The 15,018-nt window shown below is 40.0% G+C and overlaps 3 protein-coding genes across 6 annotated transcripts in view; all 3 read right to left on the bottom strand.

The window, feature by feature from the left end:
• Window positions 1–6,656, bottom strand: part of LOC145737944 (putative nuclear hormone receptor HR3) — a 49,772-nt gene extending 43,116 nt beyond the window's left edge. The window contains exons 1-2 of one of the 3 annotated variants that reach the window (XM_081992788.1): window positions 6,392–6,656; window positions 4,334–4,583 (exon numbers count right to left, since the gene is read on the bottom strand). In XM_081992788.1, coding sequence (XP_081848914.1) covers window positions 4,334–4,352 — 19 coding nt within the window. In that variant the 5' untranslated portion in view covers window positions 4,353–4,583; window positions 6,392–6,656. Of the gene's footprint in view, window positions 1–1,682; window positions 2,099–2,230; window positions 2,346–4,333; window positions 4,584–6,391 lie in introns of those variants that run through there. The other 2 variants (XM_081992792.1, XM_081992789.1) reach the window with 2 other exon arrangements.
• A 750-nt stretch (window positions 6,657–7,406) lies between these two features.
• On the bottom strand, window positions 7,407–10,278 carry LOC145737943 (succinate dehydrogenase [ubiquinone] flavoprotein subunit, mitochondrial-like). Its single transcript, XM_081992784.1, has 6 exons — window positions 10,109–10,278; window positions 9,812–10,046; window positions 9,067–9,747; window positions 8,730–9,018; window positions 7,594–8,146; window positions 7,407–7,539 (listed from the first exon to the last, which is right to left on the bottom strand). The coding sequence occupies exons 1-6, from the start codon at window positions 10,199–10,201 to the stop codon at window positions 7,453–7,455; spliced, it is 1,938 nt and encodes a 645-aa protein (XP_081848910.1). The 5' UTR covers window positions 10,202–10,278; the 3' UTR covers window positions 7,407–7,452.
• Window positions 10,279–10,857: 579 nt separating this feature from the next.
• Window positions 10,858–14,814, bottom strand: LOC145737948 (putative cytochrome P450 4d14). 2 transcript variants are annotated; one of them, XM_081992799.1, is made up of 8 exons: window positions 14,569–14,814; window positions 14,318–14,515; window positions 13,272–13,460; window positions 12,343–12,707; window positions 11,645–11,713; window positions 11,419–11,587; window positions 11,115–11,279; window positions 10,858–11,051 (listed from the first exon to the last, which is right to left on the bottom strand). In XM_081992799.1, exons 1-8 carry the CDS (start codon window positions 14,708–14,710, stop codon window positions 10,885–10,887), a joined length of 1,464 nt encoding a protein of 487 aa, XP_081848925.1. In that variant the 5' UTR covers window positions 14,711–14,814; the 3' UTR covers window positions 10,858–10,884. The 2 variants fall into 2 exon arrangements, with proteins under 2 accessions (XP_081848925.1, XP_081848923.1); XM_081992797.1 differs by having other exon boundaries at window positions 11,109–11,279; window positions 14,569–14,810.
• Window positions 14,815–15,018: the final 204 nt, after the last annotated feature.

Here is a 15,018-nt window from a genome sequence, read left to right as displayed (position 1 = left end):
GCGGCCAGTGTACGCAACTGGCAACGCTGCTGAACTCGAACCCGACCTTTCAAGGCAGTTTATTGCCCCCGAAAGCGTGACGTACGCGGAAGGATTCGTGACGTCACGCCAGCGCCTACTTTGCGGTGTTCCCTCTTGCCACGCACGACTTGATTCCCGGTTTAATTGTCGCAGAGCGGCGTTGCCACGTTTCGCGGTTTTTACCCCAAAAAAGGACATTTTTTTAAAATCAATTACAAAATTTACTGAAAACCATCACTAAAATCTTCGTTAATCTTACATTTTGACTTGTCAAAGTCGCAATTTTTCCAAATTTCATGCAGATAGTTCTTCTCACAGAAGTAACAATTTTAACGTATCGACTGTCAAGAAACAATTGTTTCTAATTGACTAATGTTACAGACAGTTATTCAGGTCTAAACGAGGCAGTGTTTGAAAAACTTTGGTCAAGTTTAAAACCCTCTGGCGGCCAAACTGTCTAACTAATTGACTAATGTTCATACACGGTTAGAAAGCACATTTCATTGGCTATCCATTGACATATAAAAGTTTATACCTTGTCGGTCAAATAAGGGAGTTGTTTAGGTTTAAACACAACAATGCATAAAAGTTGAACAGAAAACTTGGGTCAACTTTGAAGCCCTCTAACGGCTAAACCATTCAACCAATCAAGTAATGTGGCATATCAGTGAAAAGTCCATTTTATTGACTATCCATCGACATATAAAAGTTCACACCTTGTCAGTCAAATAAGACAGTTATTCAGGTCTAAACAAAACAGTGTATGAAAATTGGACAGAAAACTTTAGTCAAGTTTAAAACCCTCTGGCGGCCAAACTGTCTAGCTAATTGACTAATGTTTATACACGGTTAGAAAGCACATTTCATTGGCTATCCATCGACATATAAAAGTTCACACCTTGTCAGTCAAATAAGATAGTAATTCAGGTCTAAACAAAACAGTGCATAATTGGTTGTACTGAGGACAGAAAGACAGAATCAACGGGAACCATTCTTGCTACTCAATAATAATTAATATCTCACGGGCCACTTAGATATGCAGATGCGTCTATCCGGTACCACCATATTATGCAATATTGGTGAGAAATAAGCTGCGCACCCATCTGGGCGATTATTATGGGAACCACGGTTTCTGGCCTGACGCCTAGCGGTACCATCGCACTGGGTCACCAGCTCGATGGTACTGTTATACGCTCCGTTAGGCGGGTACCAGTGCCGCGCCTCTTTTGATTATGCCGTTCTCTCTCTCTCTCTGTCTTCTTCTTTTCTTCTTCTTGGTTCACGCAAGGCCACTGGATGGTTCTCACTAGGTGAATAGATCGTTGACACTTGGACGTGTCATGTAAATATTTAGCGGATGATGTAAGACCTGCCTTTCTTCGTTTTTAAGTCAGAAGAAGAATAATTGAAAATTTTCTTGGCATTCGTGTGTTGGACACATTTTTGCGAATTACTTCCCTCCTATAATAGGGCAAGTACGGATCTGAAATTTTGACTGAGTACAGTGACAGATTGGAATATGTCAGAATTCGACTCGTGGACCTATAAACAATCATTTAATATGATTTATACACTGTTTGTATTGGTTTGGACATGAAGTTGGTGAGGCCATTCGGATAGCCAGATTCGAACCGCACAGACCAGGAAAAAAAACCATTTACCTGTCATTGTATTGGGTGGTGAGGTGGTGGAGGCCTGCCTGGCCGTGGTGGTGGTGGTGGTGGTGGTGGAGGTCGTCTCCTGAGGCTGTGGTGAGGCATCCCTCACGTCTTCAACCTCCTGAAGCTCGATGGTGATTTGGTTGTCTTGGGACGCCAGTTTTGATTGCGTTTACACTTAATACACACACACACACACACGCACGAAGAAAAATTTATCAAAAAACGTTTACATCAAGATTTTTTGCCAAAAAAAACACCAAAAACGTTTTAAAATATCTGGTGTAAATTCAGTCAAGCCTCAGTCTGGGTTACAGTCTTATTTGGTGTTTTAATATTATTCTAAATTATAGTATATAGTATATATTGCTTTCTATACAGGGCGAACCAAAAAAAACTGCAAAATTTGTGTAAAAAAACTGAAAAAAAACACTCAAATTGAAGAAAATACCGAACACATTTTGGGGGGGTTGAATAACAAGTAACAAATCGATAATTTTTGATCGATTTGGCCTGGAAATTCCTGGAAATTTCCCGGTTTTCCCACTCACTTGACCGCACTAAAACCTGGTTTAAATCCAGGGAAAAATTCCCGTTTTTCCCAGTCAAAAGGCCTGGATTTTCGGCACGTTTTTCGGTATTTTCTTATTATTGTGTATATACGTCGCGTTTTTGCATTGATCGGGCGCCAGGGGGCGCTCCAGTCGCAAAAGGGGGGAAAATCCATGAAGACATAAATGCGGAAGTGTGCGCACTGGATGCGCACTTGCCAGATTGGCCTAAATTGTCTTGATCTGGCTGAAAATTGGTTCTGAAAGTTTTTTAGAGAAGGGGGGGGGGGGGGGTTAGCGGTTTTGGCCTATATCTCCCAAACTGTGTGAATGAGAGAGTTGAAGTTCTCCTCCATGAAGCTATAAAATGACAAAACTTGCATGGAACCAGTACTATCAGTTAGAAATCATATTAATTGCATTTTATAGTTTGATGAGTTGCTTTTTGACAGTTGTGACGTGCGTTTCCAATTATAACCTAATTTTGAACAAATTTACCGGGATAAATACGATTTTCTGACTAAAAATACAAACTCATTACATTACCGTGAAGTTCGACGCCCCTATTCTCCAACACACGCACTTTTCTGGAAAATCAATTGTTTCCATCAGAACACGCAATGAATTTGACTTCCCTGGAGCTAAAAAATTAATGGAAAAAATCTCTGGAAACAAGGAACCGTTGTAGCAGAATAGTCAGTGAGTTTGTCTTACCTTAACGGCATCTTAGCCCACTGTGATTTTAGTTATCAATCCAGGAAAATAGAATTTTTATTTCAAGTTACTGAATGATAGAGCTACAAATCAGCGTTCAAAACACTGCGTTAAGTTCAGTAGTTTTAGAGTTAGAATTTTTTTGAAATAAATAAAATTTATGGTGTTAAGCAGACCTAACGGTACCTAAAGCCACCCGATCTTCCGCATCTGGCTCCGGGTGAATTTGAGAAGTCTAAAAAACAGCGTGGGAGTCTATGGAGGTATACAATACAATCAAAACTATGAATTTGCGTAATCTGATCTTGTTGGAAAATAACGATTTACAGGTATGATAAATGGTGTCTGGTCACCTGGTCTACCTGGGTATCTTGATGAGTTTTACGTTTATTCAGTGGATTTAAGGTGAAATGCAACCGCATTCTTCGCTTCTTTCGGTTCTTCCATCTTATTTTACTGCCCGCAAGGTCTTTGGCGAATTTTTGGCATCTTCACAGGTCAACAACCTTCAACTCTTTCTTCTTTTGTACCGTTCGAGCTTGCTCAAGATGTTCTTCCTTTCGAACCGAGTCGAGTCAATTAGCGTTATTTTGGGCAATTTATTAATCTGAATAGAGCACATCCCTAGTCAAATCGACTGTCATAAATGTCACCACTGTCAAACATGATTTGACAGACAACGCAATTAGTATTTAAAAAATTGCACTTTGGTAGTACAAAGCGATTTGCAGCCTTCTAGTGATGATGTCAAATAAAATGACAGCTGTAAAATCTTGTCAAACACACTGGAAAGACCGCAGAATTGGTGTAAAGCACTTTATCTGGAGTTTACCACTTCAAAGGCAATTTCTATGTTTGATGAGGATTTTGACAGTTGTGGAATTTAACTCAAAATCAATGACATATCTGTCAAACAGAATGACAACTTGCAAAACACAAAAAACTGTCAAACTTAAATTGCTTTTAGCAATTGGTAACTCTTTGGTTAAGATTTTGACAGTTTTGACGATTGACTGAAGAGTTGTGACCTATAAATCAAACAAAATGACAACTGACTTTCTATGACATTTTGACGCTCAGCTTGCCAAATAAGGGAGTAATTTAGGGTTAAAGCAACGTGTGTTTAAAAATAAATGACCTGCACTTATGGTAATTTAATGCAAATACTCATCACCCATTGGGTTATTTAATATTTGACCCACGGTTCTAAAGCAATTTGGTAAAGATATTTCGAGGTGTGCCTGTATTTTACAGCTATTTACGAATTCGACAAACGGTATATTCCACTATTAAATTTTACGCCTGTTCGGTTAAACAAATTGACAGTTTTCTATGAAAATTGACTTAAAAGTAATATTTTTACCTATAAAATATTAAATGAACACTTACCTCGTATAGTACTGGGCATCGTAGCATATCCTGGTGGAATCTTCGGTTAAAAAGGCAAGAATTACACAAACTGGTTTAAGCTTCAATTAACAACACTAAAACTCGTTGAAAACTCAATTCTGATTGGTTCAAAGCACTAATTCACTCCTTTTTCTTCTTAAAAGTTCCAAAAGTTCCCAGAAACATGGTTGTGGTGATCTTTATTTCGGTTTCACTCGATTTACATCCGTATTAGACTTATCGGAACAATCTGAAACCAAAAAAAAAAAAAAAACGTATAAATATCTGCATGACAATTTTTTTTTACCCGAAATAGTTTGGGCCATATCTCCAAAACGGTTAACAACAGAAATCTAAAGAAAGGCCACGTGACCCTTGAGGCATTTTGACAGCTTTTTATAAATTAGACATTTTTTGATAGAATACACCGTTTCTGAGATAGTCTCAATTTAAGCGGTTTTTAGAAATTTTAGGCTTATTAATAGTTATTTATACAACAAGTGACTTAAACCATTTTGTATTCACGAAAAGAACAACCCAAACCCAATTTAGACTAACATTGGAAGTTTTAGGCTGTTTTGAGTTGTTCTTTTTAAGTTTATAGTGTTTTAGGTTACTTCAAAGTTTTCCAATCGAATTTAGAGCGTTTTAGGGAGTTTCAAACTCATTTTGGCAGTTTTCAGCTAATGTAAAGTGTTTTAGGCTGAGTTAACATGTTTGTAGCAGTTTCAAGCTAGTTATTGAAAGTTTTACACTCTTTTGAGTTGTTTTATACTCTTTCAAGCTTGTTTTAGGCTGAGTTAACATGTTTTAAGTTCGTTTTGACAGTTTTAGGCTAATGTGAAGTGTTTTGGACTATTTCAAACAGTTTTTGGGTGTTTCTGGCTAGTTTAATGCGTTGTAAATCAGTTTTTTTGTACTTTTTTGCTCAAAATGTATGAAAAAAATTGTAAAATACGAACCATTTCCCAGACATCCTGTCTACAATGCAATTTTGTTTTCTATTAACCAAGTTAGTTAGTGTAACACGTACAAAGTTTGTTTTGCGCTGCATCAGCATTAGGAAAAAGCCTTAGATAGGCGATTATTAGTCACTTTAATTGCTGGAATTATTACGAGAAATGTAAATTGCACGTTAAACTATTAAGTAAGCACTTTCTTTTATTATTTCTAGGCTGAAACGTTTAAGGAAATCCATGTTTGTGCTGCCTGTTTTTTGGTCATTTTTTTTCGGTTATTTTAGGGTTAAAGGACTTTCTCACCCCTTTTGCGCCCTTAATTAATCGCGTATCGCTTGACTTCCCCAAATAAAACTTAATCAGATGTTAAAGACACTTTAGTATTCACGCAATACTCGACTTAGAGGTCAATGGCTTTTAAGGTGTTTCTCAGAGAAAAATAGGCAGAAAAAGAGGACAAATGATTTTTGTTGTTCATATCTCAAAAACTGTAAATTGTATCAAAGAAAGTCTAACTTGTGAAAAGTTGCACACTGCCTTTCAGGGTCACGTGACAAAATTTCAGATTTTTCTTGTTACCCGTTTTGGAGTTATGCCCAAAAATGTCACTGCTAACTACTGGTGCTGCTGCACAGGTCAATATTAAAAACACTTTGTTGAATATCTCAGAAACTGTCTAACCTGTGAAAACTTGCACACTGCCCTGTTGAGCAGATATTGACAGTTTTACGGTTTTTCTAATTCTGACAGTTGTAATTTTTGTTTGACAAATATAGGTCACCTGTCAAAATCCTAAACTAAAATAGTTTGTGTAATGTACTTTATAGACAGTTTTGGTTGAATTTTAAGTTTGATTGACAGTTTTGTTTTAGTTTGACAGATACGTCACTCCTTTCAGTATACAAATTGCCTAAAACAAGCCATTTTTTTTTCATTGACAGTGGTGCCATTTAAATTTAAAATGTCAAATATGACAGATGTTGTGTTTTTTTGATTTTTTTTTTGATAAATTACGTCTGTTTTTCCCACTTTTTTTAAATCAACTTAAAAATGACAGTTGTTTGACAGGAACACTAAAAAAAAGTGGGGATACACTCACCTCAAGTGACAGTCAGGGGTCATAATCCAAACAACACTGTGTGCACCATCCAAAAAAACACCAAAATCAGTCACGTGACTAAAAGGTTGACGCACGAACCGACTCTCATTTAGGGTGCCCGTACACGCCACTAGGGGGCGGTTTGCCCCGAAAAAACTGTCCTGTCCACCGGGACGAACGAAGGGGTCAGCAGCACCTGTTGTTGCGCGTTACGTCCGTGACTGAATCGGCCATCATCAGGCTTCCCCAGGTGGAGGAGCACACGAAACCAGCGGATGGGGTCATTGGCATGTACCCGTCGGTTCTAACGGGTCCTTCCTTTGATTATAGCGGTATACCAAGACCAGTTAACTTATAGCAGGACTGTGTGTATTGGAGGTTTAAGCTTGCTACGTCACTTTTGGTTCAAAAACATACACACGTCTCTCCTCATCAGTGTGTGTTTATGGGCAAAGAGAAAGAGCCGTTGCAATAACGCGGATGCTGCTTGGAACCGATCAACAACGGTTGTTTCCTCTTCTTCTTTGACTGATTTTAATTGAAATCGAATTCTTTATTGTCCGCGTGAACAAAAACTGACTGATAGGAAGCAATTTTTGGCGTTTGGACATTTTTCACTCGGACTCGAACCGACAATTTCCGTTCAATGAAATTTCACTCTCTACAGGATTGCATTACAACACTTTTACCCCCACAAGGGAGATATCCTCACAAAACTATGTCAAAGCACAAAAAAAAGCTTTATAAAACCGTACTTGACAATTTCTAGTCATTAAAATGCTTCCACTAGTGATTTGACTATTGAAAGTCTTTAAAAAGACTTTTAGGCAGCACTTTTGACAGTAGGAAGCTTCCAGTATCCAAAAAAACGTTCAACTGCTGCAATTTGGTTTGGTGACAATTGGAAAGCAGGGACGTTTTGGCACAAAAACCAAGTTTTCGATTTCGAGCTTGAATTTACAAGTTTTACGCTTGTTTTGAATTTTGGTTTTCACAATTGTAGGAAAACAACCAATCATTTGCCACAAACACTACATTTATTAAATGATTTAAAAAAAAAATTAGTAAGTTCTAATTTTGGGAGCCACTGTAGGACACTCCTTGTCATCTAGAGTGCAATCATTGACCGCGCGATACGTCAAACAGACCTAAAAACCAGTTGTTGTTCAGTGACCAGAACCGTCATAAGGAATAGACTATACCTCTCCAGTGGCAGCGTCCATCCAACTCAAAGTGTGCTTCCTCCAGTGGTCCTCAAAACATCTCCTCTTCTGATTCCTCACCGGTTTGGAGTAATCAAACTCGTCCATTCTGACAGGAAAATCGTCCCGAGCATGCGCCCCACGTGATTCTTTTCTAGCCGCCATCGCTGTGATGCTCTGCAAAGCGTTGACGAAGGCATTTTTTAACTCCCAGTACTCCACCAGGTTCGTGTTCCAAATCATTCCATTGTCCTGGATCTGGACATTGTCCAGCTCTTTGTACAGCGCCTTCACCTTGCAAACGCCCTCTTGTAGAGTTTGTTCCGTGCGGAAAACCGCAGCGTACTTTTGCATCGCTTTTTGCAGGTTCAGTCGCAATTGTCCTACTGTGATTTTGCCTTTGTTGTGACGCATTTGGTCGAAGTTTTGTAAGGTTTCCGAACCGAGTTCCTCGTTCATTTTGACCGAAGAACCCGGGCAGGAGGTTGAGGTTATGGTTTCTGAGACTGCCTTACCGAAAACCACCAGTTCGAGCAAGGAGTTTGCTCCCAATCTGTGAAAAACCGCTTCAGTAACATTCTAGCTAACCCATAGAAAGATTTCTGTAGAAAAACGAGTCTACTACAGTCTGGCTTGCACATAAAAGGTTATAGAATGAATTTTGCAGACCTATACAAACTTAGAATCTATTACTTTCCAAGTTAACTTGACTTTTTGACGTTGTTCAGATAAACAGACAGTAAATTTGAACCTAGAAGCTTCTAGGAAGCTCCAACTAACCCATAGAAGATTCTAGAATAAATGATGCGAGCAGGACAATAAATCTAACTTAGAATCTTCCATTTTCTAACTAATCACTGGTTTTTCTAACGCTTTTAAACATTTCTAGCTGACATTCTAGGTTTGACAGCTCTTAAATGTGACTCAGAACACTCTAAAAGCATTCAATTAGCCCATAGAAGATTCTACAATAAATGATGCGAGCAAAATAGTCAGTGTAAGTCACTTCTAGCTTGTATTATTTGATTGCAGTTGTGCAATGTATCAGAATGATTTCTGGTGGCAGAATTAACGACTCTAACCTAAAATCTTCTTTTTTTAACTGGTAATTTGTGTATGGTAGGTTAAAAAATCACCTGTTTGCTCCGTGTACTCCAACAGAAGAACATTCCCCACAAGCGTACAATCCTCTGACAATTTGGTCCTTTCCAGGTCCAATTTGGGTTAAAACTTGTCCTTTATAGTTGGTTGGTATTCCGCCCATGGTATAATGCACCGTTGGTATTACTGGGATTGGTTCCCTAAGGATGTCTACCCCAGCGAAAGTTAACCCTAACTGACGGATACCCGGCAGTTGTTTGAGAATTGTTTCCTTAGGCAGATGGTGTAGCTGGAGCATTATATGGTCTTTTTCCGGGCCACAACCTAAAAATGCCATCAAAATAATGTAAAATACAGGAATACGTCACTCACCTTTTCCTTCCATGATTTCAACGGTCATAGCCCTGGCCACCACATCCCTACAAGCCAAATCCTTGGCCTGGGGAGCGTAGCTCTCCATAAATCTCTCCCCCTTGCTGTTAAGGAGAAATCCCCCTTCCCCTCTTGCCCCTTCGGTGACCAACACCCCCACCCCGTAAATCCCGGTAGGGTGAAACTGGATAAACTCCAAATCCTGCAAAGGCAGCCCAGCCCTAGTCACCATGGCGGTACCATCTCCAGTGGAGGTGTGGGCGGCCGTGCAGGAGAAATATGCCCGTTCATATCCCCCGGTGGATATGACGGTGTTTTTTGCCCAAAACTTGTGCAGGCAACCGTCCTCCAGATTCCACGCGATCACTCCTCGACACTCGTTGTTCACCATCAACAGATCCAGAACGAAATATTCGATGAAAAAATCGACATTGTGACGACACGCCTGACCGTACAGAGTGTGCAACATGTAATGGCCGGTGGAATCGGCTGCTGCGCATGTTCGGTGCGCCTGTCCGCCATCGCCAAAGTTCAGGGTTTGTCCCCCAAAAGCTCTCTGATAGATGCGGCCATCTTTGGTTCTGGAGAAAGGCATTCCCCAGTTTTCCAGCTCGTGGACACAACTCGGGGCTTCCCTGGTCATGTAGTGGATGGCGTCCTGGTCTCCGATCCAGTCTGAACCTTTTGCATCGCGTTTTTTTTTGATTAATTTTTCCAGAAGTTCAATCTCTACACCATCACTAACCTTTCACTGTATCAAAATGATGCCACACCCAATAATCATCTTCGTAGTTACTCAGGGCGGCATTGATACCGCCTTGGGCGGCCACAGTGTGCGATCTGGTCGGAAACAATTTCGTGACGCAAGCAGTTTTGAAGCCATTCTTAACCAATCCAAAAGCAGCCCTCAAACCGGCACCACCAGCTCCCACCACAATGCAATCGTACTCGTGATTGACGATTGGATACTTTTTGGACAGCTGGAAATAGTTTTGACAGTGATTCACTCTATATAAATGTTTGTGTAATGGTGGGCGGTTACGTCTTCGCCAGCTTTGAGGCATTTGGTGCTGATCCTCTGGGTGGCGTAGCTTCTACAAGGTGGCCCAAACAGTCTAGCAACCAAATGGAGCATTTTCTGATTAGACTGCTGGCGACATTGACATTTGACGTTTCTGGACACCTTTAGCTGGTTCTCCTACCTGAATCAACCAAGGATGATCAACCAACCAATGATAATATGTATCACGTGACCAAATTTCTGAATTCTCCCGTTCCTATTCAAGGAGTTACGGATGAAAATTGTCCATATTTTGGTTAACAGTACAAATAATATGTGTTGCAACCTACTTGCAGTAAATAAGACGTTATAACCGCTTCTGTATAACGTCATTTACAGCATGTTTGGCCGCAACTGTACATTTTGATAATTAAAAATTTTCGCCAGTTGTAAACAATTTATCGTGAACAGCCTAAAGCGACGTAGCCATCTCTTAACATTCCGTTACAACGAGTATTCATTTGTTGTAACAGTAATCACTGAGTGAGTGTATTATTAAAAATGTTCTTGACAGTTGGTGAATTTAAAATTGCAACAAAAATTTTTTTATCTGAATGTGTGTCATTGGTGTTTTTACCACACACACAACTGTCTGGGGATACTATAACGTTTGACCAAAAAATCAGGTTTCTTGTCACTAATTTGATTTTGGGTCTGAATTGTTATTAATGACACTTGACAGACTGGGGAGTCTCACACGCTAAACTGGTAACACGAATAAAACCACCAGAACCTTTAAAGTTTGCTTTATTTGATCGTTAGCGACCCAACTTCCTCAACTTAATTCTGATCCCATTTTTGGGCTTCAGAACGGTTACAGCCTCGACAACAGGCTCCGAATCATCAGAACCACTGGACAGAACTTCAAACTGTAACAACAGCTTGGCCAAAACAACTTTCAGTTCGAGCAGGGCAAACTTCTGACCTAAAATTTCACAATTTCTGAGCACTGTCTGATCTGTCGTATTTGCGCAGTTGGTACCAATACAATTGCGAGGACCTGCGCTAAAACTTAGTAGGGAGAATGGTACCACTTCCTTCTCCAGGAACCTGGTTGGGATGAACTGGTCCGGGTTCTGGTAGACTGATGGGTTCCTGTTCACTGCATAGGCTACCACAAGGACTGCCAATCCTTTTGGTAGGACTTTATCATCTGAAAAAGGGTGTGCCTTACTGTCTAGCAAACTGCACTTTTTGCAAAAACAAAATTGGAATTTCTGTCAAACAATGTATAGGCAACCAGCAGAAAAAAATGTGATAATGACACTTGACAGGCAAACGGTTTGTCCTACCTTGGTAGACCATATCTTCCTTCAACTTTCTGGCGTAGAACGGTACTGAAGGGTACAGTCTTAAAGTCTCTTTGATCACCAAATCCAGGTACTTCAACTCTTGGATGTCCTTTATGGTCAGTTTGGCCCTTCCTTCCACTATTTCTTGAGCTTCAGCACGTGCTTTTGCCTACAAATGTAGCAGAAAGAAACCAGAAAAGACCAGAACCGCCACTGGGAAACTTACCTGCTCTTCCGGATGTTTGGCCAGAAGGTACAGGGCGAAGCCCAGGGCCACTGCTGTTGTGTCATGGCCCTAGAAAACGATCCAGAATTACATAGAGACAAATTTAGTTTGATGGTTGTATATCAACAACCACTGTCGCGCCATCTCAAGAAAACACCGCTTCCTGAAGCCACGTACGTAAGGTGATCCTGGTAATCACTGTCTGGTCTTTGATGAGTGGGCACAATAAAACAACCCGTTTCAAAAAGAAATAACAAGAGACCTTAAAATACTCGGAAAACCCCAAAACATGTTACATCCCCCTTCTTTGGTTCTATCAACAACAACTCTCCTCTTTTCTTCCGCGCGATACACACGCCGTCAACTAATCGGCGCGCCACCTACCGTATGAAAAATGAACTGATAGCTGCCACAAACAACGATCTATTCTTTTTAAACAATAATTTGCTGGCTCCGACAACCACTTTAAAAGTGTTTCTCCCAAACTGCTTAAAGTACGGCCCTGATTTTAAGAGCTAGACCTGAATATGACCCAAAAATCCCAGGCCGTACCCAGGAGGGTTGAGGAAGAAAAAATTCTCAAACTTTGTTTTTGCGGTGTATGAGTTTCGGGCTCCTAGGACACTAGTTTAAATTTTGCCCTAGTGCGGCCCTGTTATCTGTCTGATTAACCACACTTCCAATCCCCAGAAACTTACCGCAAACATGATAGTGTCCACTTCATGCCTAATAAAGTCATCAGACAGTGGTTGTCCTTGTTCATCCCTGTATCTTAGTAAATGGTCCAAAAACGCCATTTTCTTTTTTCCTCCCTCTCCTTCAGGGATTTTTTGATCATCTAGAGCTTTGCGACGTTGCTCGATGACACTATTTGACACCTGATGCATCAATTTGACATACTTTTTCTCCCTCCAATAATCGCTGGTGAAGACATAAGTAAAATCGAATATTTTTAAAGGGTTGAACGCCCTTTCTACGATGATTTTCCCCATTTCAGCCACTGCATCGATATAATCGCTGTGGGATTGGTGCTGGATGTTCAATTTTACCCCCATTGAAGTCTCTGAAATTTTCAGAAAGCTAGAGAATTAACGGTAAAGTAATTGGAAGCCCCCTTCCAAACCCCTCCACGACAAACTGTTCTGGTTTTTCCCTTCTAAACAAAAACTGTTGAAACGAAACTTTGTGGCGTTTATAAAGATTGAAGAAGCTTTTCAAGGTTTGGTGAATCACTCTGTAACTGTGAAAATAACCGAGTTACAGGGTGATAAAATTGAAAGTGTCAAATTCATGTTTTAACTTTGTTCAATCCGCATTTATTATCAAATAATGATTCGTTAATTTGATTTGGCGCTACACAATCATACAGAGTGGCCAAAACAACTTTTCAACGGCTACAATTTGGTATATTAAACCGTCTTGTAACCGTCAAAATAACTTAGTTATGGGCTGTCAAACGTGAAACTGTCAAATTCAAGCAGTTTCGTTGAAATTTTATGCAACAATTTTTTAAACACCCTGTATATTTGATGTCATACTATCCCTAATGTACAGGGTGTTTCGTAACTGTAAAAAAAATGCTTTTTTTTTCAGCTTTGACAGTTTTTGAATGGGGAAAACTACTGACGACAAACCACGTCCAAAGTGTATCTGGTCAAATACGGGTAAATGTCCACCGCATCCTTGGAGGCAACCTCCTCACTCAAAATGTCCTCCAGCACTTTGGTGGCCTCCTCAAACACCTCAATAAACTGCTCCAGGATGGAAAAATGGAAGGCTGGAGTGAGAATCTTCCTGCTGGTCCTCCACTCTTCCCCTGAAACGTTTGAAGGATGAATTTTACCACTTTTGAATAAAATTTAACAGAAGGTTTGAATTGTTTGATGTTTGGGCTACAAACCAGCGTTGAAATCACTGCTCTAACTTTAACCGTTTAGGAGATATGAATTTTTGATAATTCTAGTGTCAGTGCTCTATGAAATTGGAAGGACAGTTTGAAAAATGTACCACCAAAATGTCAGTTTTTAACCAAAAACCTTAATTTTTTTACACAAAGTAGCTTAAAGTTAGTACTGTTTTGCGTATTTTTTTCAAAATTCTTCCTCCTCAAGTTTCCGAGTTACTGGACATTAAACAACTTATTAGTACCAAGAATCACCTTAATGGAGCTTCGCTCTTTATAATCCTGACAGCTTGCTTCCTGATGAACCGATCGGGTCGAAACTTTTACCACTAGTACAACCCCTTGTGTCTTTACACCCTAAGTTTTTTTATCTCACTCTGTTTATACAGGGTGAATGTTTGAAATACCCAGTGGGTTCAGTTAAGTATCTCAAAAATTGCTTTATAGATTACCTATAAACCTTATATTTGAGGGAATAACTAAATGTATTAAAATTGTCAAAATATGACAGCTACGTTCTGGCACTTAGCGCCATCTGGTAGAGAACAGTTTTGTCTTTTAAAGTAGCTATATTCAGATCTTTGAAGGACCTCATGCATCTTATCATTAAATGGCTAATAGCTCGCTTATTTGAAACATTCTGTAAAACACATTAGAAAGTCAAAGATAGGTAATAAATGAAGTTATCACGTGACGTTGACCTGAAGACTCTACTAAGTTTCACCGTTTGGCCGCTAGGAGGCGTCAAATACAAAAAATGGATTACTAACCTCCAGAGATCAAAATACCTCCTCCAAGCCAGTTTTTCAACACTGAATAGATGTCTCCTTTGTGGAGGGGGTAATTTGAGGCCAGAAACCACCTCAAAAACCTCGAATCAGAGGCAAATAGGGTGGGGCAAAGCATAAATTCGGTGTAGCACAATCCATTGTTTTTGCTTAGGTATTCAGTCATTTTCTCCAGAGTTTCTGCGGTTTAAATTAGGTTTAACTCGTTTTTCTGCGCGTTTAGGCGGACTTACTGGTCGAGTCGGTAAAGTCCAAGGTGTTGCCCAGAATTGGGCGGCCCGGGACGCTGTCCACCCATTTCAGTTTCTCTCTAAACCGACGTCTGCGTAACCACCAAATTGTCACGAAAATCACTGCAACTGTAAGAAGTAGCATTCTTGCACTGATACCGATGGTTTGTTATGTAAGTTTGTGCCACATAAACAGATAAAGCTAATTTAAGGTCGAGACAGGTGCGAACTGCGGTTTTTCACGGTTTTACGCTAATTCCAAGCCATTTAAGTCAGATCCTGACCACTTTTCTTATGGCTCAGTGTTATCTGTGTAGTCATTCACAGGTACGTGGCTCCCTCTACACACAAACCAGCAAATCAATACAATAACAATGAAAGTTTACTGGTGGCGGCATCTATACGCGGCCAGGTGCAACAACACAGCTGTAGTGGTGAAAGCTTTACTTAGTT

The sequence above is a fragment of the Ips typographus genome, linkage group LG14 (genome assembly GCF_016097725.1).
Source record: "Ips typographus isolate SLU linkage group LG14, UJ_Ityp_2.0, whole genome shotgun sequence".
Lineage (NCBI taxonomy): Eukaryota > Metazoa > Arthropoda > Insecta > Coleoptera > Curculionidae > Ips > Ips typographus.
The sequence above is the reverse complement of the archived record's forward strand: the minus strand, read 5'-3'. Positions and strand labels throughout refer to the sequence as shown.